We start from the raw sequence: 25,799 nt of genomic DNA on the forward strand, positions 1-25,799 counted from the left end.
GGACCCTCATCTTGTGAGCACATAAACCCGTATGTAAGCCCATGCTTAAATTCAGCCATCCAGGCATACCACAGTAGTACCAGGGAATCAACCGTTAAATCATCAGTTTGGCAAAGCTTCCTAAGAAAAAGGCTTTGTTTTCAAAGTTGCTTATAAAATCTATGCATTGAAACATGATGCTCAAAGGACCCTTGTAAGTCATCAAGTCTACTCTGCTGCTACTACAACTAATCTGTCATAAAATACATATGTAAGTGTATAGAATCACAACAAAAGACCATTTCAGTGTCCTGCCCTCACTGGTTTTACTGCAGGACTCATCTAGTGACTTAAACTTTTCTTCTAATTTCCAGATGAATTTATTGATGGCTAATATTGTTCTACAATTCAAATGGCTCTTTTCTGAGTTAATACTCAAGATACCTGTGTGTTTAGAGATTGTAATTACACAAACATTTATGTTAAAAAAAGTGTTCCATTACACGAGACTTACAAATTAAACAAATACATTTCTGATTTTTGAGCTGAACTTTTGTTATTTACCTTTGCCTTCCACATCAACCAGAATTTGAAAATGTCCACATGTCGACCACACTGAATTGCCTTATCTCCAGTGTCATAGGATACATCATACTGTTTGTCTTGCTGGAAGAGATAGCCTGCACACATTTGATTGCAGCCTTGAAGTATACCCTGTAATTAAAAACATGTACTTATATGACTTATATGCCATATGTGCATATGAAACTATATGCATCAATAATATATAAAAATGTATTTCGAATATATACAGAAGAATTGTTCTTTAATGGGCCAAATTATAAAATATTGACCTTGTTTTGTAAACCTGAGCCACAAAAATAATTTCATAACCTCAGGTGGTTCTCTTAGAAGTCCCTGAGTAGTCATACGGTTTTACACATCCACACCTGAAAAAACAGTCTCAGATTAATTTGGATTCTTAGTTTTTGATACTAACTTTGTCCACTTCACTTTGTAAGGCTATGTTCTTAAGATTTAAATTTTTGATCTGTTAAATTACACACTAGAATAAAGCTGTGATCTCTCAGTGCAGCAGATAGCTACAGAAAATGAAGAAAAAAAAAGTAATTGAAGGCTTCAACTTTATATATTGTCCAGCTTTATAGCACTTAACATTAGTGATAAATATAAGTACAAATGACCTAAACCAGACTTTTTTTTTTACAAATAAATATGGTCCACAGAGCAATAGAATCCTACAGATTACTGGTAAACATCTCTGAAGGAAACACAGAGGAGCAAATTCCAGTATGTTACACAGAAGTCTTACACATGGGACATTTCTAAAATGGTTTGCATCTCCTTTAGAGTTTATTAGTAGTTCTTTGAAGAAGCTTGAAGACCCTGGTGTATCTGAGAAATACAAAAACACCTATCAAAGTTCTCATATAGAGAATAAAAAATGTTGCCAAAATCCCGCAATAGTTAGCATAATAAGTATGCATGCCACTAAATAATGGCTACTGCTTCCCTCCAATAGATGTCAAAGTGTTTTATAAAGGGAAATAAATGCTGCAGTCTTCAGTTTAGAGATGAGTCACCTGGAAGAGCAATGGCAGACCTAGGGCGGGAACCCACAACTCCTTCATCCCAGTTCTATGCACAGGGACCACTTCTTCAACTAACCTCTTCTAGTAGCAATTGACATGCCAGAAATTAGTAGACAACAGAATTAGTCCTATCCACAGATGATATGACTTTTTTTTTTAATCATCTAAGGAAAATACATATTGCTTAAAAGAATTAAGACACTGATCTTGCTTTCATTGATGACAACAAAGAATCTAGGAGAAAGCCCTAAAAATATATATGGAGTCATAATAAAAGCAGCATGTCTTCTTTTCAACAGAATTGAGAAACTTTTAAACCACTGTGTGAAGTAAAAAAGTTGCATTTTATTTAAGCAGTTTAGACTGTGACCAATTACTAAGACCAAGGGTGTATGTTCAGTATATCACGGAAACAATGGGGCAGATGCTCAGATGAAGTATATTAGCATGGCTCTAGTGTTGTTATTAGAATACGCAAATATTCAGCAGTTAGTTAAAGATTTGACCCATATTGTCTATAGCTTTAATTAAAAAAACTCAAATAAAACAAAAAATCAGAAAAGATAAAACAACTTCCTAAACACAATGTAAATCCACACAATTATTCCTTCCAAAAGAAGTTTTGAAATTAAATGGATTTTGCACTACCCTTTTGAAAAGTAGGGCTTGATCTTTACTTTTTTTTTTTTTTTTTTTAAACTGCTTAATTATTAAATATAAGGCAGACCTTCTCCCGGACAAGAATGGCAGAACATTGTAACAACACTCCCATCATCTTGTGTGGATTCCAAGTGACTGAGTTGGCTCTGCAAAAAAATTACACATTCAGATAGGTCTGGAAAACAGAAAATTAACCTGAAGCAGTCACCTTTGTTTTCTGCTTTCAGCTGGAAATGTATGGAGTTTTGACCATGAGGATTTCACTATGGAGATTATTACTGTCTCAAGTGTCTTCTTTCCCAGCCATACTGTCCAGGAAAGGAATTTTTTGTGCGTTAACATTGCAATGGCAGACTTCTGATTAGTCTATATTATTACTAATACCAGCTAATTAGTGTCAGACTATGCTGATTAGCTGATACAGTAACTTCATCCCCAGAAGACTCTACTTCTAGAAATAGCACTAATAAAACTAACAAAAGCAGTTTGACAGGTTATATCAATTCAAGCATACTGACTGGGGGAGAGAGATGTCAGAGAATTAAGGGAATAATATGAATTCTGGGAGAATACAGTTCTTTGCTGAACAGCTGCTGGAAAAGTAGAAAGCAAAGGAAAAGACGTTCCTCATGCTTATCTGCTTTTCCAGTTAGAGCCACAAGAGGCTTTTCTGTACTAGCTTGTCAAGCCCATGGACTGTTAAAAGGCTATAAAACTTTACATCACAATCCTACCATTCTGTATGTAAAGCTTAAAACTTTTTATGTGTAAACACAGGTGGACGCACAAGATCACCTAATTTACTAGCCAAACAGATGAGATGTTCTGTATTTTTAACATACTATCCTAGACAGTTTAATGATGACACTAAAATAAATGTGCCAACATTGCACATCCATTGACCTCTTCACCCTAAGTAATTAATTACCAAATGTCCCCTTGATTCACTGTGTGTTCCAGAGAAGGAAAGTGTATAATCATATTTCACAGACCATGCATTTGTTCTTACAATGTGGTTGAAAGAAAATTCAAAGATATTTCCTCCTCTTCTACACCCTGCTCTCAGAGGACACAGACACAACCACAGCTCCTCTGTATTGAGCAACACGACTCCTTCACCCCAGTCTGAGGACCACTAATTCCACAAAGATTCCAGATACGATTCCACCTCTGTCTGTGCTAGGTTAGACCGTAGCACCCCTCAGCCAAAAGAACAGCGCAGTCTGTGCTGTACCTGAGGAGCTCACCATCCCTCTAAAATCTCCCGCTTAGGCAATGCAAACCAGCAGATATATAGCTCAGACTTAGTAGGCAATTATCTTTTAAAAAACTTCACTAGTAGTTCAGATGGAGTAACCAAGAAACAGGAGTTTATATAATAACTCATTTCCTTTTGAGAGTGCTACGGTTTCAGTTTAGCACATTTTTTTAACTTCCAGGGTTCCAAACAAAGACAATTTCCAAGTCGTTTTCGCAAGGAGCATTAGGTTTATTTTAACATGAAGATGTCACTCTCTACCCTGCACAGCCAGCCAGCCGGAGGCTCTCCTACCACAGGCAATCCCAGCTCTGCACCGTGGCAGCGTGCCAGTCCTTACACGTCCATGTCTCCGGGCAGGCCAAGTCTGGCTTGAGTGTTAGCAGCAGAGCCCAGCTGGGGCCCGTGCCTGGCAATTACACAGTACCCGTGGGCCCCACCCCATGTTTGAAGATCTGTACAGCTGGCTAGAAAAGAAATAATATCATGCTTGGTGGCCTGCTGCTTTCTGTATTTGCTTAAGATTATGGTCTTAATTAGCACCTCTGGGTTGACCTCAGGTCAAGAGAGGTGTGCCAAACTACTGTGACCAAAGGTGTGTAGCTTAAGGAAATTGCTTTACAATGCTGACCTGGTATTAGACATGTTGCCATAACATGAGTGACTAACAAATTGGACTGGGCAGATGTTGATACGATTCTGCTACTTCAGAGTACTCCTGCCACACCACACACTGCTGTCCCTGCGACAGAAGGGTCCATGTGTTTTTCCTACCTGTCCTTCTGTACATTATTCTTTATCTTGTACTTGTTCTTTACTTACTGTATGAGATGCCCACCACTAGGAAAGTTTGTTTTCCCTAAGGAAGAGCATTGCTCACTGCTCTCATTTTACACCTTTACACAGTGCCCACATTCAGCACCGTTGACTCAAGGAAGCAATTTGGTGCTAATTTGAGACTACATGGATAGAGCTTATTTCAAATTTTTTTGCTTCCCTGGATGCTGATATCTGCAATGATGGGAAAGACCTTATGTTTCTGGCTCTTCATTGCTTTTCTGATTTTTATTCAGATGGGCAGCCTTTTATGATAGACCAGTTTCAGAGGAAATCTAAAGACAAACACCCCCATGGGGTTATAAACACAGCATCCTCTGCAGACCACAGCCTTGTCATCGTTGGATACAGGAACAACTGTGCCAAAGACTACACATGGGACTCCTCCTGAGTCTGAATTGTAAGGGCTGGGGACACTCTCACTCTGCTATCACTTCCAACACAAATGCTTTGCCTTTTTAAATGTAGTTCAACTAATTATTTAATAAAGGCTGGCTTCTGGTCTCAGTGGGTACCTTGGGAACCTGGGTTATGTGCTTGGGGGCACACACGCACTCTTTTCTGCAGACTTCACTCTTTTCTGCAGACTTCACTCTGGCCTCTACAAGAGCTTCCTGCTTGTTTCATGTAATCCCCACATGGCACCAACTCATAGACCCCTGTGCCCTGAGATGCGGTGAGTATCTGTGACTCTTTCTGGCCTCCCTGTAAGTTCCCTCAGTCTTCTGCCTGGCACAGTAGAACTGTACCAGCTCTGTGCTATCATAGTCCTTTCCAGTCTTACAGATACTGAAATTTACCCCTAAAAATTGCTACTAATTCAGTCTCTGCCATGTGTTCCTCTCTTTGTTGTATACACATATATATACACACACAAATACAAGCAATACAAAAGCAAGCATAGATATATATTTATAAACTTTCATTTACAGAACACTTATTTGCAGGCAGAACATATACTCTTTATTTTCTGGAAATAACTGCAAACACCTTTCAGGAGAGAATCTCTACAAATTCCCATGATGTCATGGCTTCCCATTATAGGCATTCATGCTCAAACACCTTCTCTGGATTCCTCATTTCTCACTGCTATTCTCAAAGCCCTACATTTCAGAGATTGTCTAGCGCGCTCACTTCATTTTTTCCTCAAATCCTCCTTCACCCATTCCCAGGCTTATGATCCCTTCAAAGCTATGCACAGAACAATCTCCCTTCCTTTTTGCCAAGCAATATCCTTGTCCTCCTTCAAATCTGCTGAAAACTTACCTGTCACTCAGCTGTACATCACTGTTCTCTTCTGTAGTATTGTTTCAATCTTCCTAGTGTGAACCTTTCCTGTCTGTCTTGCTTTTGTTTAATTTAGTGTTTAAACTCCTTAATGCAGCAAATTCATCTTTTCATGGATTTGTGAAGTGTCATGTACCTTACAAACGTACTTTAATAACAGTATTACAAATAAGCACCGTGTAGTACCTTTCTATTCCATTCAATTTATGACGATGCTTTCGGGACATTAAGAGTCCGCCTCCCCAGGCAGCCTGGAAAAGATAGAAACAAAGAGAAGACTCATTGTTTTGGAAAAGCCTAACATACTTTAATTTACTTAGGATCTAGTAATAAATATTTTAATTCAAGAGAAAACACATGGAAACAAAAATCCTCTTTTGCCTGAATAGTAGCACTTCATTTAGTTACTTACATCTACATGGAGCCAGAGGTTATATTTTTCACATATATCTGCAATCTCCTGTATTGGATCAAAGGCTCCATATACTGTTGTGCCTGCAGTTGCATTTACAAAAAGAGGAACGTACCCCTACAATAAAAATTAAAATATTAAATACAAAATCCAACCTCTTTTAGGAAAAAAAAAAAAGTGAAAATCATTTTAGAAGTGTTGCCCCATTTTCCAGCCTAAAAATGTTTTTCTTCCCATGTGAAAGGTACATATAAGCAACAGTAGAAACTAAAAAATTGTATACATGGTAGTAACAAACTCTGTTTTTATTGTACTGTAACTTCACAAAATTAACTAGTCAGAAGGTAAATATTATTTTGTCTAATCTCTTTTAGTGAGGACATTCAAATGTTCTAGTAGAAGACTAGCAATAGTCAAGTAAAGTTGAGACTTTTACAGCAGTATAAAGGAAAATTAATTAAATGTGATTTGAAGGCTTGAAGTTGTTCCTTTAGTCTTTATCTACTAATAAACAGAACAAAGTAGAACAAAGCCATCCAAAACAAAAGCAATAAATATGGAACTATCAGATCAAAATGAGACAATTTCGAATTAGATGAAATAAATGTGAACTGCAATTTCATAGAGTGCCCAAATGTAAAGAAGTTAAGAAATAAAAAAATAATCATCTTGATTGCTCTCTTTGGTGGCTTTATAGAAAATTAATGGATTTTGCATTGCATTGGTTCAAAAAACAACAATGAATGCCTCAAAAAATTAAACTTACTGGCTATATTTACTAACTCTGCAGCCTCACACTTGAAATCTATGGGAATTTTTAGGACTTCAATAGAATTTTTGATAGTTCTGGCTAAACTTTAAAGTTTGGATAAAAGTAGGTTTAGTTTCATGTTTTCATAATTTTTTCCATATATTTCCAAACAGAAAGTTATTTTTAGAAGTCATAAAATACAGATGTGGTTCAAGAGTTAAAAATACTTTGTTTTGAAACAGTAAATGGAAACCTTAACAAGACATATAGATAATTCCCTAAACAATACATGAATGTATAATTAAGCAGCTGAAAATATTGTTATAACATTTATATCATTATAATGTTCTCTTTTAATGTTAACCCTCAGCCTTCAAAGGAAGAGGTAATTTTACTAAGCCAAGCATTTAAGCACTAATTTTTAAAAACACAGACCTTTTGTTTTGCTTCCAAAATTTTTGCCTCCAAATCAGCTGGTATTATTTTGCCTCTGTAATTATTGTAGAAACAGAAAGACAAAGAAAATTAAAGAGTGTGTATGGAAATACTAGCTACAGTTGAAATAATTTAATAGGATTTTCTCAATAGGCCATTAGCAACTTGACACACTGTACTGAACCAGTCCTTAAGCACAATACAACAAATTTAACAGATGAACACATTTAATATATCAAAACCTTAGCATTCATCCTACCTTTCATTGCATTTTATCAAAATCACATTGTCTGTTCCAAATCCAAGTGCAGCTCCGGCTTTCTTTATTGAGTAGTGACTCTGCAGCAAAACATATGCACATTTAATGGAGTGGTTGTTTAATGATGAAGCATCTTCACAACATACATCAATAAATTAAGAATTAGCAGTGTATTAAGCTCACATGTTCCGAGGTAAAGAGAACCAGTTTAGGGACTGCAGCCATGCCTTTGGTTTTGACTTCAGGGAAATACTTGTACCGTGCAGCCATTATGCTGTACATGTTGGAGATAGCTCCTCCTGTGAATGAATAAATGAATGAATAATAAAATAGTCATAATGAGAAAAAATGCATATTAGACCAAAGACATACAAGTCTCATTTGCATTATTCAGTGAAAGTGGCAGTGAACTGTGAAAAAATAAATCTCTGAAATGCACGGTCATCTGTCTAAACAGCATAGGGACAGACCCTCTAGAAAGTCATACTGATAGTCAGAATTTCCTATCCATCATCTCTTTCAATTGCTAACATTTTGTAACACATTCCTAAAAAGTTCAGCTTTCATTGTGCTGCTTTTGCATGACAACTTCTTGTTAGCAAGAATAACAGGAACTTATCAATTGTCTGAGACTGAAGAAATGTCACATACTGGATGGATTTATCTCATCTCACTGTAGATATAGAAGTAGATGCCTTGAAGGTAGATTTCTACAGCCAAGCTAGTTAATCTAAGCTTCCTTACAGTCAGTTAAGGGAAAGAGGCACTTTGCAGGCTATGATTCAGCTAATCTATTTTGACACTTACTTTTGAAGAATGTGAATTGAGGGAAAGCACCTATTTCTCTTGGTTTACTGCTAAAAAGAGCCCGGGACAATTAGCTCAGTCCTACAATGCAGACCTCAAGATTTAGTAAGATGAATCTTATCCATAAAGTATAGGATAACTTCTTCCTCTAATATTTCTTCAACAAGAACACTGAGAAAGATCTGTATTTTTCTAGCAGATGGGACTGGAGACCAAGGAAGTGCGCATTCCTGGATTTTATGTGAGCTGTTCCAAAAGGACAGTTCCAATTGTCCTTCATCCTCTGAAACAGGACGGTGTCCCCCCACACCAAACGCAGAAATCTGGAGTTCTGCTGGGCACCCACGCTGTCCACACATGGGCCCAGGACCTCCACATGGTTTACCAGTCTTTTCTGTCACTGCTGACTGCCTTTATATCACCTTCATGGGAAGACACCTTGTCTTGGTCTTCATACTGGAATCATACTTGTGAATCCAGTAAGATTATATCCCAGATAATATGCCCCAGAAAATGACAGGCAGTCACAGTCTTTTTCTGACTGTGAGCCCAATCCTCACTGACCATCAAAGAAGTCAGTACATGATTCTCAAGAGCTATTGGTCAGCAGGAATTGTGGTTGCTCATCACCTCCAGAAATTAACCGCAAGAAAAGGGTGTTTAAATGCCTGACTATATACCAGAGCTTGTAGTCAAGTTTTAAAATGTCGACCAGCCAATATATAGCTGATACATAGCCATACTCAAAGATAATATACTTTTTCCCCTAACTTTATTGTGGGATGTTTAAACAAAGCATTCCTACTTCTAAATATCTGACGCATTGTTTTGTGTTGCAGATATTGTGGGTATTCAGACACAACTCATGTTTATTTTAACTTTTGAAGTTTTAGTCAAACCACTAAAACAGAGAGGAAAAACTCACCAGGTGAGAATATTCCATCGCCATCTTTATTTGACCATCCAATAATCTCTCTCATCTTTCGGAGTGTTATTTGTTCCATGAGGACAAAAACAGGGGCAATTTCATAGGTAAACCTGCATGGATAAAGCAAAAAAAACCAACCAAACAAGATCAAGTAAAGATGCTAAAAACACACAATAAATTCCCAGTCTATGAGTCTTTGTGAAAATGCTTAAGATTCCTAAAAGTTTTCCTATAAATTGAGGTTCTGATATTGCAAACTTTACCCAAGCAAAAATCTTCAGGAAGACAATACTGGAAATATTGGTCAATAAAAACTGCAGTATTAGCTCTTTTGCAACTTTCTATATAACCAACATAAGACCTAATACTCACCATCATAGCGCTGCTGACTGCTATACAAGATTGTACTGTAAAACGTTTGTTTCCCAAAGTGCCAATTCCACACTTGTGGAATAACATATTGCCGAATCCTTAGGAAAACAGTGAACTTCACTGAGCTAAACACAACCATAATTAGAAGTATTGAGCTAGGGCTTCAAAGTCTACATACAATTAATTATGTGGATTTATTCTGTTGATGATCTCCAAGGACAACTTATTTCTACAATACCATGCGATCAATAATTGTCAAGAGTAATTATAAATGATGATTTTCTAATTACCAAAAACAAGTCAGCAGTCAACTATTGTATCCACTTAATGAGGGAAAAAACATTGCATTGTCTGGTATGCCCTGATGTCACAGACAGATATGTGGACGGAAAGTAAAAGCCATACAACCATTTTTGGTGATCAAGGTACATGGATAAATTGCTACTGCTGTAAACAAACTCTGTTTGCTGTGTATGCCAAAAAAGTAAAAATGGAGGGGGGAAAAGGAAGCAGAGAAAAATGAAACAATCAACCTGTGATTTCCAAAGGAATCTCTAAGAATATGACATCCTGACACTTTGGATCTGACTGATGTCTTCCACTTGAATAATTTCACCAAAACGTATGTGTTGTCTCTCTAATACTAAAATGACATTTTGAGAATAGGTGCGGCAAACTTTAAGGAGACGTGTGATATGAAGAAGGGAAGGTGTGTCTGAAAAGCTTGTCTTTTATTTACAGCTACACTGGTTAGTTAAAATACTAAATTTTTCTTCAATCCTTATGTCCTTAGTCCCTCAGAGAAACACCACGACTATTTTTAAAACATTCCTTTAAGATTAAACAGCATTTGTAATTTGTTTAATTGTTGTAATTGCTATTTTCAGAAGCCAAAATACTGCTTGTTTTGCTTTTATTATCATTAGAACTGTCAGAGACAGACAGTTGAACACTGATCTGAAGTTTGGATGCTGCCAATATTTACAGAGAGGCAAAATTAATAAATCAGTTGGTGTCTGCTAACAGTGGGGGGTTTTTTGTTTTATTTTTAAGCACTGCAAGTCTAGGATATATTCCAATCTTTATTTAGGCAGAATAACCAACTGAAGTCAACAGGAACTTGGTGGTGTATAGATCACTGTAGCCTAATACAAGATACGTTTAAGTCAATGTCATTTTTTTTCCACCATTTTTGTCCTAAGACCTTGCACACTGATCCCTACATACTTCCCAGAAGACTTAAAGGCTTGTACAAAAAATATATAATGTTAAGCAAGTTTTTTGTACATAAAATATCAAGTGTTCACAAGGGGAATTTTGAATATATTAAACCCAAGTAAAATAGCATTTATTTATTTTATTATGTCATTATTTTCTGAGTCTCCAAAGAGTGACAAAGAATTAAAAGAAGATTGCAGATTATTACAAATGATAAGGCCAATGCAGCTATATTAGATAATGGCTATGATTTTACAAATCACATCTTGCTAAAGTTCACTCCAACTTATTTGTTTTAAACTTAAATGATTTTGAAAAATTCAGTTAAACGCAGAAAAACGTGTTTGGCTTGGAAGGAACTGTCCGACTTTAGAACCAATCTCCTGACAAAAAGTGCTGATCAGATTTTTTGTACAGTTACAACCTTTACAGGTATTTCTATGAATTAACTAAAACAGTCGTAAGTCTCAGCTCTTTACTAACAGAATAAATGAATGTGTTTTTTGGTAGTGGCCAGTGCTGGCTTAATTCTGCTCTCACCTAAAGGCCAAATCATTTTATCAGGCCAAATCATTTTATCAGGCCAAATGATTCCAGCTACCTGTTCTCCTGTTTGCCAGTATGTAAAAAGCATTCTGAGAATAAACGTAAAGCATTTCACATCATTTTTCTATGTTACATTTTCATAAGCATAAATGCATAATACTGAAAATACCAATATAATTCTCTCATCTCAGCTAACAGTGGGGATAAAGAGAACTCCCAGATAATATTATTGCTTTCTAACCTCAGCTGGCTGCTGCATGGTGAGCGTATGCCCTGTACTACAGAACCCTAGAGCTGGATGAATAACAGCAACTTCTGAAATTTCCACCCTGAAGGTCTTATGATTAGTGATTGAGCTATGAATAGCACATTGATACATTATTTCCAAGTCAATGTGAGAAGCTTATTATGTTTAATTTAATATATTATCTTCACAGTGACATTTAAATAACATTTCCTAATGACAATTTAAAATTTTAAGAGTACAGATGTTTTGATTACTCAAAACTCATCTGCAAAAGAAAACACATATTTTTTAATTGTTCACAAATATTTTAAGTATTGTTTATAGGTAGAAAAGAAAAAATGGCAAATGGAAAACATTCCCTACTATAATCCAGTGTTACTGTTGCTTGTGTGTTACATGCTTGTGGAGTTGAAATAGGTTAGAACAGTTTCTAGGTAAAGGTCAGAACTTGCTCGTCTGTGCTGGAACACTGCTCAAAACAAATAATATGTTGCCCAGAGCTCACAGAGACGATTCGGCTATGTTTAATAACCTTCTCTGTCAGTTCTTTGAATCATGTTTTACAAACATCTTGTTTTAACCTTACTTGCAACTACTGGGTTATTTGAAAGCATATCATGTTGACCTTGGTTTGCTGAAAAAAAAGAGCACAATGTATTATTTTGCATTTGCTAAACCTCATAAAAGCAGATACTCAATTTTCATGCTCGCAGAGAAGTATTTTCAAGATATGTTCTTGTTTAATGTATAAATGGATCAGAAACTAGCTTTATGGAATTATTTAACAATTTACTTTTAAAACCAAAGGAAAAAGCAACCTCATTTAAAAAAAGTTACTCTTTCAGAACTGAATGAGTCCAATGTTCTTAATGATAGCAACATTTCATAACACTATCACAGTCTGCCACAGACCTGAATTCTATTATGTCCTATCAGATTTGTGCAATTGCACTGATTACAGAAGGATAACTAAGCTAGGATAACTAAGTTAGTCAAAGGGAAAGGGGCTTGCAAAAAGTGACACTCTCTGAAGTATGTTTTTGTCACAGAGGAACAATATTTAAGCGAAGTTTTCTTTTAGAAACGTAATCAGATTTGTTCTCACTTCTAGTTGTTGTGTTTAAAAAAAGGGGGGGGGGGCACTTTAAAGCACTTTGCAATACTTGTTTTACTGGGTTTTCTTCCCAATCAGCTTTTAAATCTGAACATCTCATACCAATTTTTAGCAGAGAACTGACTGAGAAGATGATTATAACAAAGAGCAGGCTGGTTTTGGCTGGAGCATCTTATGTATTTTTCTTTATTGCTAATGTCATGAAACAGGCACAGCTCGTAATCTACATAGGGCTGCTAGTAATCAGCTATACTTAATGAACCATATACTCATGGATAGGCCAGTGAAAATATTGTTCATTTTCCAATCTGCAGATACATTTCCTGTGTTCTGCCAATTAGCAACAAACTACTCAAAACAGAGGTAGCTTTAGAGTTAAAACACATCCAATACAGGACTAAAACAGAGCAGTCTGTTACCTGCCAAGTATTTGGACTCACATCACATTTTTGAGTATATACAAATCAATATATAAATAAAAACTGGCTAGAAGGTTTTTTTGGTTCGGTGGGGGTTTTTTCATTAATTAAACTCTTTGTTGCAAAAATTCAACATAATACCTTACATTGACATCTAGCTTTCATTAATTTTGAGGTCAAGAAAAATTAGGAAAGGTTTCCTCATTGATATGGTCTAGATGTAAAATTTTACTTTTTTATACTTCCATTTATTTATTTACACACAACTTTAATAAATCTTAGACTAAGTAATTCCTTCATTATCATCATATTAATTTTCAATGTTACATTTTTAATCATTTTGAAGCCACCCAGAAGCCAATTCTTTACCAGTACATGAAAAGGAGAAGGTGGTGCCCCAAGCCTGCTACCTCTGAAGTCAACAGAAGAAAAGACAATAAACTTTTACATATTTTGTGTTCTAGTGTTAATACATGGATAGCTGCAGAATTACTCAGTCTACAGACAAAGCCAAAAAAAAAAAAATCAGAAAAAGATCAAGAAGATTGCTCCAAGAGAAGAAAAATCATTTCATGTTATTTTATTAGAAACATCATGTTTTACTTACCATGTGCTCTGGAATATTTGCATTTCTATTTATCAGAAATGTAAAACTGTTCAGCTTTATATAACTATTTTCACTGTATTACTGCCACATTAAGAAAAATATGAGATGCTTTTATTGAAGATGCAACAATCGTCATTTAAAGAAAATTATACACGTCTGTGACAATACATGTCTACCATGATAGATGGCAGCCCCTGTAAGCACCAGTCATGGACGCTGACGACACGACACTGCTTACATGTTTGTATTAGCAGTTGATGTCAGCCACTCCCCAGCCAAGCCAATAATGTCCAGTCCTGTGGACAGCTGATTGAAAAAGCGAGGATGACCTGGAAAGAGAATTGAGAGCAACTTAGACCAACTCCACCGGTATCTCTCAGGTTTCAATTTTAAACCGTCCAACTATTCTAACACAAACGATGGTTTTGCACTCATAACACACTTGCAGCCAAGTTTTCAAAGCAAGTCCTGCTCAGGGGGAGACCGTTAACCAACATTCACGGATGTCTTGTTACAAACTTGAAAAAACACTTTGGAGGGAGCTCCTGTATGGAATCATTAGCGTTTAAATTAAAAGAGAGAACCTCAGAGCCGATTGAGCCTGTAAAACACCTCCGGAACCTGTCCAAGGGCTCGGACTAGCCCATCTCCAGAGCCGCCGCCGCCGCCCCCCCGGACCTCCGCCGTGCTGTGAACTCGGGGCAGGGGGGGGATATGCTTGGCAGTAACAACCTGCAGGTGCTGGGTCCATTTGCATTTGAATGGAGAAAGAGAGGAAGGCTCATCCGCTCGTAATGAGGCTGTAGGGATAAGGGAGGGGTGCGGAGGCACCAGTCGCTTGCTGAGCTGCACGGCCACAGGAGCGGCGTTTCGCGGGGTCTTGGCGGGAAACGTCCCAGTGCGGCGGGACCCGCTGCAGCGGGGCGCTGAGCACCCCCCAAGAGCTCCTCGGCAGGGCTTTTTTCCCACATGGTTTAAAAGCTAGGATTCACCTCATAAACAGAGGCTTTCCTATCAAACCGAAGTCAGTCATATTCCTGTATCTATTCCTCAGCCAAAGTCGCCTTAACAACTTTTATAAGCAATAAGCCCCGCTATTGGGGGGTCTACTTTTCTAGCATGAAGAGATGAAATTCCTAACAAATGATGATGGACTTTGAGGGGAGGGGGACGGTGTCATGAGTTGGCCCTTATCTCTGCTCTCTTGGGAAAGGACACGCGGATAACGCACTGGGGACAGCCCAGCCCGAGGGGGCGCGGGTCAGCGCTCGACGCCCGGAGGGACCCTGTCACGTCGCATTTGGCTCAACACTGGGAACATCAGCATCTTTTGACATAAAGAAAGAAATGCGATCCCGCTCCGAGCGATGTCAGCGGGGACCTTTTGGAGGCGCGAGCCTGCCGGCGCTGCCACGTCTCGGCACATCCTGAAGAGGAGGCTGCCGCGGAAACCGGGGGAACACGGAGGCGAAGCGACCGGGCGGCTCCCGCCCCGGGGAGCCAAGCGGCTCGGACCTGAAGTCCGGAAACATCACCACGGCTTAGCTATTTGCTTTGCAAATCAGCACTTCTCTCCCTTGCCATGACATACAGTTTGGGAAGTTATTTTAAGAGACATTTCGCTGACCTCCCAAAGCTGTCGGCGAGCCTGCGGTCTCCTGAGGCTGGGCTGCGGATTCAGCCCCGCTGGCCTTAAAGGGAGCTTCGCCTGGAGAGAGAACGGGAGCCCCTGGGGCCCGGGAAGCCAGGGCGTGCGTCCTGGGTCGTCACACGGTCCGAGCAGCTCTGCTTTAAAGCTGCACCAGGTACTGCTTTGAACAGAGCTCGTGTCTGATCGGATACCTGCACCTCAGCTCCCGGGGACAGGTCCTGCCGGTCCCGCAAAAGCTCCAGGATAGGTCGGGGTGAGAAGAAGGGCTTGCTCGACGTCCCGGCGCAAGCGATAGCGGAATAACGGTGCAAGCACACAGACCGCAGTGACTCTGCCTTTGCTGCTGGCAACTTATTCCAACAACCCACGGGTTTGGGAGTGAAATACGCTCCCCTTTGATTAAGGGCACAAAATCAAAATATGCCCCTGACACTCTTGAATAAATCAAACCACCATGTAAATGGGAAAAGACAGGAAGCTAACCGCCACATTTGTTGTCAAGATTTTGTTCCTTGAATGCGCTGCGTTGGGTTTTCACAGCTGCATCACTAAACAATGCAGAAAGGAGCGCCCCGTCCTTCAGGAGCCACTGCTCGCAGCTGCCCAGCCAGACACGGTCAGACAAAAGCCTCCCTCTACGAGCTCCCGCCGCCCCGCCACTTCGGCTCCGCGGGGAGACCGCCGCCCGCCATGGCACCGTGCCGAGCCGAGCCGAGTCGTGCCGTGCCGTGCCGAAGAGGGCAGCTCGCCGGGCAGAGCTCAGCAGCCCTGAGACGCTGGAGCAGGACTGGAGAGGGGAGACACGGCCCCCGCTCCGTTATCGCTCCAGTTCCTGACCTGCTTGGGTACGTACAGCAGTCAGGGCTTGTTGCCAGCCGAGCTTCCTGCTGATACAGATGTAAAACATTTCAGGCCGAACAGCCTGAAAGAGCACAGACTTTGCTCTAGAGCCTGGCTACAGCTCCCCCAGTAAAAGAAGTGATTATAAACGGGCATGTCTATCTGATTCAGAAGGACCTGGACAGGCGGGGCTCCTGGGTAACGGGCTGAAATCCACAGGGTTCCTTTATTGATGATTCCTAGGATTTCAGTCTCTTTTTCATTAAACGTCTGGAGAACATAAAGAAGAAAAACTGCAAATTCAGTGTCATTTATGCCCTCATTTAGCTAATGATATTGCTCCCCGGAGATACAGACAGCTCACATTTCATCAAGTGAAAGAGATTACGTCTTAAAAACTTGTTTCTGGGCTCTGCAAACAGCACCCAGCCCTGCCCGCCGGGGACAGATGGAGCATCAGTAACTTAGGTTTCTGAGCAGGGACATTTCCAGCGCCCGCAGACAGCCCTGGAGCTGAGCCTCCAGGGAGGCAGAGTCGAGGGCGTGGAGAGGGTGTGGGCTTCCCTCCATGGGCTCAAGCCCGCTCCTTTCACCGTGGGCCAGAGAAAAGCCCCAGGAGGGACTCTCCAGAGTAGTGTGCGAGAACCTACCTGTCCTCACTCCGTATTTCAGCGTGTCCCGGCAGTCTACCAGGATCTGCTCCAGGGACTCGGGGTTGTCCGAGAGCTCCAGGTTGAAGCCCTCCATGCCCTCCAGGAGCTGGTGCGGGTGGTGGAAGTCCAGCACTTTGGTGGATCTGTCAAACGTCTTCCTCACGTAGTTGAGGAGGATGTCCACGACCTCCAGCAGGAACTGCATGGTCTGCTCCTCGCCATTCTTGGCGGGCAGCAAATCTGCGGGGCAAACCAGCTGTCAGGGCTTGCTTTGAGAGCGAGCGGCAGCGATGAACCAGCCTCGGCCGCCCGCAGCGCTCCCAGGACCTGGCAGCCGCGGCGCCGGCGCAGCCTGGCTGTAGCGGGGCGGGCGCCCGGCTCGCTCCACGGCGAGTGAAACCTCGCCCCCCCGGTGGGGAAGGGCGAGCCCAGGTCGCCCACGGGAACAGCGGGGGCACCTCCGAGGCACCCCGGCCAAAAGTACGCCCTGCAACGCTAACGCTGTGCGGGGCACTCACCTCCCGGGGGCCAAAAGCACCCCAAACCCGCACCTGCCCTTCTCCTGCAACGCTTCCCCGCCCCGCAAAGGGATTGATTTCCCTTCCCCACCCTCCTCGTCAATGGCCCCGTACCAGCAATCACAGACCGTTTCATTGCTATTTTACTGAAGGAAGAAATAAAATATAAAATTACTCTCCTCCCGGAGGCTGGCTCTAGAGTGACTCCGGAGGAACCGCTGGAGCTGAGCTGCAGAGGATCAGCCCAAAGTACGTAAAATTGCATTTCAGGAAACTTGTACACATCGCCAGTGCGGCTCTCAGCAAACACACACACACACACAGAGCTTCCTTCAAAAACAACCAAGCAAAAGCACGGTCTGAACGTGGCTGCACTTCCAAGGGAGGCGAAGGCAGACTGCTAAGGGACATGCCCGAGCTGGAGCAAGCAGAAGCTGTAAAGAGCGTTTACCTCTGGCATACAAATTGGAGAAGTCTGTCTCGGTGCGCCGGAACCTGGATTCCTTCTCGCTGTTCTCGCACGCCAACAGGCTCTTGGAGGACTGCCTTTCCTTCAGGGAGCTGACGATCCGGCCCTTGTCTTCCAGGCTGTTGGTCCTCTGCAGGAACCCTACATTGTTATTGCAAGGTGCACAGGTCAGAGTTTTCTCACTTCCCAACATGTTTAGAAATATCTAAAGCGGCTCTCTAGACAACAGTTCAAAGCGGTGTTGGCTCTGGATCTGACTAATGAGGTCAGGAATAAGAGTATTTATGGGGATTATTTGCCTCCAGGAGGGAGAGCTCAAAATGCCATCAACTGCAAAAACGCAGCCATGCAAAAAACACATTTTCGTCATTTAGTGCAGTGGTAAATTCTTATTAAGTCGATCAGACAGATTCCACTTCAGTAATCAGCCACTGGAAGAGAGTTCAGTATGAGTCAATGCTATTTCAGCCTGCAGGCGAAGTTTATGGACCTAGCAGACAGGGGCAATGATGTATGATTAAAATCAGGGCCACTTTTAGTTCTCCTCGTGGTGCTCTCACGCACAAAAGGCATAAGAACAAGCAGCCATTCTGGAGCAGCCGTCCTGAGAGCACCAGAGCTCTAAGGACACCGGTAGCACTCATCAGCCCCACCTTCCTCTTATCAGTACGTACCAGCACGTGTCCAGGAGATGAGGATTTTCCACCTGAAAAGATGTCTTTAATACTAACACTAATCATCCCCGGGGTCTCCAGGAGCTCCGCTCTTCACCGGAGATGCAGCCCTGGCGCCCAGGACCCGATCACAACTGCTGTTGTTACATGCAATGGAAATAATATATCCCCTCACCCCAAGAATTACGGCGGTGGGCACCGCGCAGGGCCCGTGGCGAGTAACGAAACCCGTCTACTTTAACAAGGCAGGGAGAACAATTAATTTTCAGGATTTGATCCACTAAATCCATGCCCGCTAATAGTGAGCATGCATAGTATTGGGCTTTTGGGGATTTTGACCTCCCAGGCTGCAGCAAGCATGCCTGTATGTTTGGAGGAGACAGTACGGCAGCGCCGGGCTCCTTTTTTTTTTTTTTTTTCTTCTTCTTCTCTCTTCTCTTTTAAAACAAGTAACCACTGAAACCAACGCTCGTCGCGGCTGGGGATATCCGCCAGAGAGGAGGACTTTGCAGGGAGGAAAACCAGTGTCGTAACTTCGCTCACCCACGTCCCCCGACGCCGCTTCTCTCCAGCGCCCTCCGCTTTCCGGCCATGTGCCCCCGCTCTCCGGAGCCCCGACGGCGAAGCGGGACTGCGGGCTCCTCCCGCCGGGCGCCCACCGCCGGCCCGCCCGGGCCCCCTGCAGCTTGGGCAGGCCCCGGGGGCTGCATCTCCGTGCGGAGAAAAGGGAGCGACACTGAGCCGCTGGGCGAATGGCTCCCGGCACGGTACCTGTGCCTCGGACCCTGCTGCCGGCCTGACAGTCCCGTAAGAGCTACCGAAAACGAAGCCCCCGGCCGGCAGCCCCTTCTGTATCAGTCGGGCACCCAAACGAGTCTCCGAGAGGGTTGTTCGCAGGCAGGTTTGTCAAGCCCATCCTTTCAGTGAACACTTCACGTTTTGCCTTTTAGTATTGATCTTCTACTAATTAGTTTCTTTCTCTGATGCTTTTAGGAATACGAGTTATACGAGAAAAAATTATTTAAGGGAAACTCTCTTCGTGCATAAGTTAAGACTAGCCGTCCAGAATCGATGACGATTTTGGTTGGTTTTTTTTGGGGGGTGGGTGGGTGGGTTAGTTTTGTTGGTTTTGCTTTTAACGGTCTTTGCACCGATCACTAGCTCCTCCAACAGCTAGTGCTGTTCGCCTGCTCATTAGGTGGAGCAGCTGATACCGAAGCAGGTGCAGTCTAGACTAAATTCCGGAGCGATCCTCTTTCCCCAGGTCCTGTGGCTTCATTCTGCTTTATTTTTTCCACTTGCCTTTCTCCCAGGCTCTCAGTGGCTATGCTCAGTGGGAAGAGTTACGTGAGAAGAGACGTCTGCAAGAACAGCAGCGCTCCCCCCGAGAGCCGTGCTCCCCGCCGCACAACTGGCACTCTTCTCGGCGTGCGGACACACATCCCTCGGAGGCTTCCGTGGGAAAGGAGGGGGCAGCGCTTCAGTAACCGAGAAAGGCTGCAGTCGCCTCCGGTTCGGCTCGCATCGGGCTCAGAGAGGCCGGGGCTTCGCTGAAGGGTTTGGCCTAACTAGAGCTGCGCCAGGGAGGCGGCGGTGACAGCACGCCGTGGACACGGAGCTCACCCCTTGCCCAAACGACTTCGCGGCCGTTCTTCCCCGCGGGGGCTCCCGGGCCCCCTTATTATGTGCCGAAGCCGGCGGCAGCGAGCTCAGGCGGCGGGGATCAGCTGGGGCTCGGAGCGGCTTCGCACGGGGCCTGTCAGCGTGCGCCGCGTGGGCCCCGCGGGGCTGCGCGGCCGCGCGTGGGGCGGCTCGAGGGCGGAGATTAAAAAGAAAAAAGGCCGAAGGGAGGAACTTGCTGCCGCCCGGCATCAGCTCATTCGGCCGTAGACAACGTGTCGTTCGCCCAGGTCCCTCGGCCGCGGCAGCATCTCACGGACCTGCAGGGTCCGGTACGCGGGGGAGCTCCGCGGGGCAGGGGCAGCCCCCCGCTTTGGGGCCGCCGGACCCTCTTGTTCCCCGAGCTCCTCCCCCGGTCGGCTCCCCAGCGCCGACCCGCGTCCGGGGCTGCAGGGAAGCGCGGCAGCTTGCCCTCGAGGGCTCCTTCCACGCCCGGGGGGAAGCGCATGACTGTAGCAAACCTTTCAGCTGTATCCTATATGAAAAGTAAGGTCGGCGTAGGAGAGATCCGGCAAGTAGCAGCGCATGAAATAGCGACCGCGTGCTTCTCCTGTAGCAGCGGCGAGCGCAGCCTTCCCCAGCAGCAGCAGCAGCAGCTACCTCCCGCAGGTGCTCCACTGACAGATATTTTCAACAATGAGCTTTAAGAGACCGAGTTGTTAAAAGCCGAGTGAGACCAGACTGGCGAGGGAGTCCCTCGGTCCCCAACGTGACCACAAGTCCGGCGTGATTTCACATCAGGCCCCGCACAAGGCAGGTGCATGGACCCCCCTCGGCCTCGCCGCCCTGCGGGGACCTCAGCTTCCGAGGCAGGGACAGACCTGCCGGCTCCCGGCCCGGGCCCTGGCCGCCGGTCGATGCACGTCGGTGGCGGCTGCAGGAGATCCGCGGCCGCGGGGTTCAGCACCGCCTGCGTGACGGCAGCATAAATCCCACTGACTCCGGAGACGAGCTGAGTTGCTAACTTACATGGCTGCTTTTGAAATCCCTCTCTCCTGCGTTGGTCGCTGGGCTGGGAATCGTCAGCTGGCCGGGGCCAAACAGCTGGAGACGCACCTGAGCAATTTTACTACGTCGAGTATTTCCACTGATGCCAAGTAAATGTTAGCAGGATCGGTCCCAGCAGCAATAATAATTGCCGAGGTGGGAGTGAAAGGTGTAGCATGCAACTCCAGACACAGGGGAAAATCTGCCCGTACTTGGCCCGCCATGACAGTTCTTTAAAACGCTTTAAAATACGTTCTCTATTTTTTCAAGTGGGTATGTGCAGAGACGAAGAGCGTGGGGGTGTGGCAGCGGCAGGGCTCTTTTCAGGAGGTGGCTTTCAACCAGAAAGGAAAGGAGCTAATCCTTAAATCGGTCAATTTGAGAAGAAATGACATATACCTCGGATACGTAATTACTGAAAATGTCAAACACACAATATACAACACAGGTGGAAAAAACGACTCTTTGTTCAAGACCTGCCTTTCCTCTGAGCTCAACCCTTGTTTAAAGTTTGCATTCAAAATTAATCGATTTCTGTGTGATACACACAGAAAGAACAATTCCGAGGCGCCTGGTTTACTATAGCTTTGTGACTGCACAATACTTAGGGTCCGGAATAACGTCTTGTGAAAGGCAAGGACGAGGGGATATCATCTGTAATAGTCAAACGTCAACTTGTTTAGCATGTTTAATTAGGATTCTTGGCAACCTTAACACTTCACTCTATATATTTACCAAAGGCAACCTTCCGTCTCTGTCTTTGTGAAGGTGTTAGATTCAAGTGAGAGGGCTCATACGAGCAAAAACAGTGGTCGCGATCGAATCCGATGACTCTGAATCACCGTCACTATTCAGGGTACATTTTTCGTGTAAAACAGAAAAGAGCCAGAAAAGGAAAACCGAGCACCAAACCCGAGCCAAAAATACAGCAGCCCTGCTTGTTTTGAACTCCCTTCACAAAGCCGCTACTACACTCTCTTTTGCCTTTCTCAAATCCAAAATGGTGGGATAGTTAATTTTCAGTGTATTTGATCTCATTGAGAGAAGCTGCCATGTCCCTCTGTAACCCCGGTAGTCTAGCAACGCGGAACAAGCCTAACGGTGCGTTACTTTATCAGTTCTGCTTGCCGGGCTAAATTAAAATGATGATGAAAAAGCCCATCGCTCCAGCCACTGAAGGGACTGGTAGGGAAACGGTCCATTAAACCCAGATCAGGAGCTATTTATAGAACTAAGCGACTACTCGTTAATGTCGCCTCCGGGTACCAATGAAATCTCTAATAGACACAGGGCTAAACACTCGCACCCTGATTCTTTTCCAGTCCAAACTTCCAGGTAACAAAACGTTTAGCGAATGAGCTTCGACTCGGGCAAGTAGGGCAAGAGGTTTAAATATATCTTTGCTTTGAAAAAAGGCCCGTTTCTCCCACGAAATAATTTCCCATCCCCCCAAAAGAGGTAGCTGGGGGAAATGGGAAATAATTTCTATTCATAAGGGGCACGGGCTAAGCTGCACGATTCTCCCCATCAGAAAAATGAAGATTTGACTGTTTGTCTCTGAAAGCGAAGGCGCTACTGAGAAATCTGGAGAAGACAGACAGCTTGTTATCTGCAAATGGATCTCTTGCTATAACGTTGCGATCTGATTGTGCATTTGTTTCCCTTCCTGCATTTCATGTGCCTGCGCGCTGACTGGCTGCCAGCGCTATCTTACCAGCACAGCAAGCTGACGAATTGCTCTTTAATAAGGCTCTCGTTAATCTTTTTCCCCCAGGAGATCCGCATTTTCTAGTGAGATAAGGTTGAAAAATTTCAGACAGGGAGAGGCGGCCAAACCCCTGGCTCATTCCTCGCCGCCGGCCTGCCCGGCGGGCCCTGCGCTCCCCTCGCCGGGGGCGGCTAGCGCCTGCACACCCCCGTTTATCGCAGGAGGGGCGGCGGGGCCCGCAGCCGTCCCGCCCGCGGCGGACAAGGCCTGGGCCAACGCAAATCCAAGGGAGGGCACGGCGGCCGCTGTCAGCGGCGGGGCCGGGGCCGCGGAGCCGCCGGGCGGCCGGCAGGGGGCGCCCGAGGCCGCCGCCCGGGGCCGGGGGCGCTCGGCCGGCGCCGCTCCCGGCGCTGGTGGCGCCCCGCCGCGGGAGGGCCCCCGACCCGGCGGGGGCAGGGCGCGTCGCGAAGCGTGGGTGTGTGGGGAGCCGTACGGCGAGGCACGGGCGGACTTACCGCATATCTTCAGCCCGATCTTCCTGGTGCACCCGTGAGCCACGCCGCACCACGAGTCGTAAGCTGGAAGAGAGGGCAGAGTCGTTCCCTGGGGCGGCGGGCCTGCCCGGCCGCCGTGCCGCCCTCCCGGCCCCCTGCACAGCCCCCCCGCGGCCCCCTCGCCGGGAGAAACGGCTGCTTCCCGAGCCCGGCGGCGCCGGAGCGTGCCGGGCGCGGGGCAGCTGAGGCTCGGGTGACGGCGAGGTGACACGCTGGCCCGCCGAGAGGAGAGGGAAAGGCACTCGGGACCCGAACATCTAATAATTTACTGGCGGGGCTCCAGGGAAGTGGCAGCTTAAAATAAAGTGGCGTGAAATGGGGTCACAGAAGAGTTCAGGAATTAATTGGGTGAAAAATAGTATTTGACTAGATGATCGGACCTGCATGACTAAGCCTCGGCCGGACTGACGAGCCGCCGACGGCCGCACTAGGGACGCCCCCGGCCCAGCCCCTGCCCCGGAGCTCCCCTGTGCCCCGCGGCTCGGCCGGGCCGAGCCGGCCCACCATATCGCGGCCCCGGGGCCGGCAGCCCTGCACGCCCCAGGAAACGCCGCCGAGAGGCTCCTGAGCGGGGGCAGCGTCGGGGGCGCGACCGCACCGACGGAGGGGACAGGCTCCTTCCCAGCCCCTGTGAGCCGCGGCCCGGCCACGCCCCGGTCAGCCCCAGCTGAGCCCGGGGGAAGCGGGGAGCGAAGCCCGGGGCTGAGGTGGAGGGGGCGCCGGCCTCGGCCCAGGGCACAGCCGAGCCTCTCCGGCCCCTCGCCCGCGGCCCCGGGGCAGCCGCAGGGCCGGCAGCGGCCGCGGCGGACCCCAGGGGGCGACGGGGGGGGGGGGGGCGCTGACGGGGCCGCGGCGCCGAGGGGGCGTTGGGGCGTGAGGGGAGAAGGCGGCAGAGAGGCTGGGACGGGGGCGGCTCACCTGGGCGGGGAGGGCAGCGGCCGGGCCCCCGGGGAGGGAGAAGCGGGGGAAGCGCCCCGGCGCTGCCGGCCGGGCGGAGGAGCCCTCTCGGCAGGGGCGCTGCCCGCACCGGCAGGCGGAGAGCCCCGGGCGGGCAGGGCGGGGTGCTGCTGTCAGAGGTTATCTCATTTTTAGCCGCGTTGCCAGTTAATTCGATTTCTGCGTGTGACACCTCAGCCGAAGGCAGCAGTGCCTGTCACCCTCGCCTGGAACAAGACCCGGCGCTGCCGTTCGCCCCCTCCCCCGTTCCTTCCAGTTGCAGAATAATGACAATAATGACTCCGATGCTCGTGCCTCGTAGCCCTTTCAGGGTAAAAGCTATTCCCCGCTTTGCTGTGCCTGACAACCTTTCATTTCTTACTGTTGCCCGCTCTTTGTCTCTGATGCTTTATAGCATCGAGCCTCTTTTTTATTTATTTTCGGTAGGCGACGGTCTGAATTGCCTGGCAGGGCTATAAACTGATTCTCTATCCACCTGCAGCAGCCTCTGCTTCCCACTCACACCTCAATAACTCAAGGCGAATTCAGAGCAATTAGGAATTCAAGGCTTTGAAAAGCTACAATTAGCATCCAAATTTCGCTTGATTACAGGCTTCAGCGTAGGCTGAAAGGAAGCTGCAGCATTAGCATTTATAAAATGTAAGGGGGAGGGGGGCACCCTCTTTAAGCCACTGATGTAACTTCGCCCTTTAACGGATTCATTTTCTCCACACCCCTCACAACATCCCGATTTTTTGGCCATCTGGGTGTTCAGTTTATTGTCTAAATCCCTCAAACATGGCTGTAAGATAAAGGCAGCGCTGGCCGCTGAGGTGGGCTTTTCCTCCCAGCGTTTTATTCGCCACGGACCAACCTCTCCCGCTCCCACCAGGAAGATGGTTTCTTTGTGTAGAGCACTTTCCACACCTTGCTTAACGGCGCGGAACAGTGCTTGATGGATTTATCGTTTCGTTTCGAAATCGGTCTTTCCAAGCCTAGGTGGAGAAAGCCTCCAAAACACTTTAAACGAGGAAAATATTAAAACCTACTTGTGGGTCGTAAATTAGTTGGGATGGGGTCCGGAGCGTCGTTGGAGGACGAGGGAGCGGAGGAAGCCATCCCTTCAGAAAAGCTCCGGTCCCCGGAGCCCGGGTTTCCTCCGATATTCCTCTGAGGGGTGGGCAGCAAGGAATTTGCTGGAAGGAAGAAAAGGCGGTTTTAGTAGTCCGGTCTCCTGGAGAACCGCACCGGAGTCCCGTCCGGACGCCGGCGGGCGGCAGTCTGCAGCCCAGCGTGAGCCGCGCAGGTCCCGGGGCGGCGGCAGGACGGGCAGGGGCCGGGCGGGCAGGAGCCGGCCGCGCCGGGGCCGCGGGGCCGGGC

At 45.8% G+C, this 25,799-nt stretch overlaps 1 protein-coding gene across 1 annotated transcript in view; it reads right to left on the reverse strand.

Moving 5' to 3' along the window:
* The window catches only part of GAD1 (glutamate decarboxylase 1), a 30,103-nt gene extending 4,550 nt beyond the window's left edge, over positions 1-25,553 (reverse strand). The window contains exons 1-13 of the mRNA XM_050900090.1: positions 25,469-25,553; positions 23,445-23,507; positions 17,863-18,021; positions 16,891-17,133; positions 13,988-14,078; positions 9,224-9,336; positions 7,675-7,790; positions 7,492-7,571; positions 7,233-7,287; positions 6,047-6,163; positions 5,821-5,885; positions 2,320-2,398; positions 544-693 (exon numbers count right to left, since the gene is read on the reverse strand). Of these exons, the coding sequence (XP_050756047.1) occupies positions 544-693; positions 2,320-2,398; positions 5,821-5,885; positions 6,047-6,163; positions 7,233-7,287; positions 7,492-7,571; positions 7,675-7,790; positions 9,224-9,336; positions 13,988-14,078; positions 16,891-17,133; positions 17,863-18,021; positions 23,445-23,507; positions 25,469-25,538 (1,401 nt within the window). The 5' untranslated portion in view covers positions 25,539-25,553. The remainder of the gene's footprint in view (positions 1-543; positions 694-2,319; positions 2,399-5,820; positions 5,886-6,046; positions 6,164-7,232; positions 7,288-7,491; positions 7,572-7,674; positions 7,791-9,223; positions 9,337-13,987; positions 14,079-16,890; positions 17,134-17,862; positions 18,022-23,444; positions 23,508-25,468) is intronic.
* Positions 25,554-25,799: the final 246 nt, after the last annotated feature.

This window comes from Gymnogyps californianus, chromosome 7 (genome assembly GCF_018139145.2).
Source record: "Gymnogyps californianus isolate 813 chromosome 7, ASM1813914v2, whole genome shotgun sequence".
In the NCBI taxonomy this organism is placed as follows: Eukaryota; Metazoa; Chordata; class Aves; order Accipitriformes; family Cathartidae; genus Gymnogyps; species Gymnogyps californianus.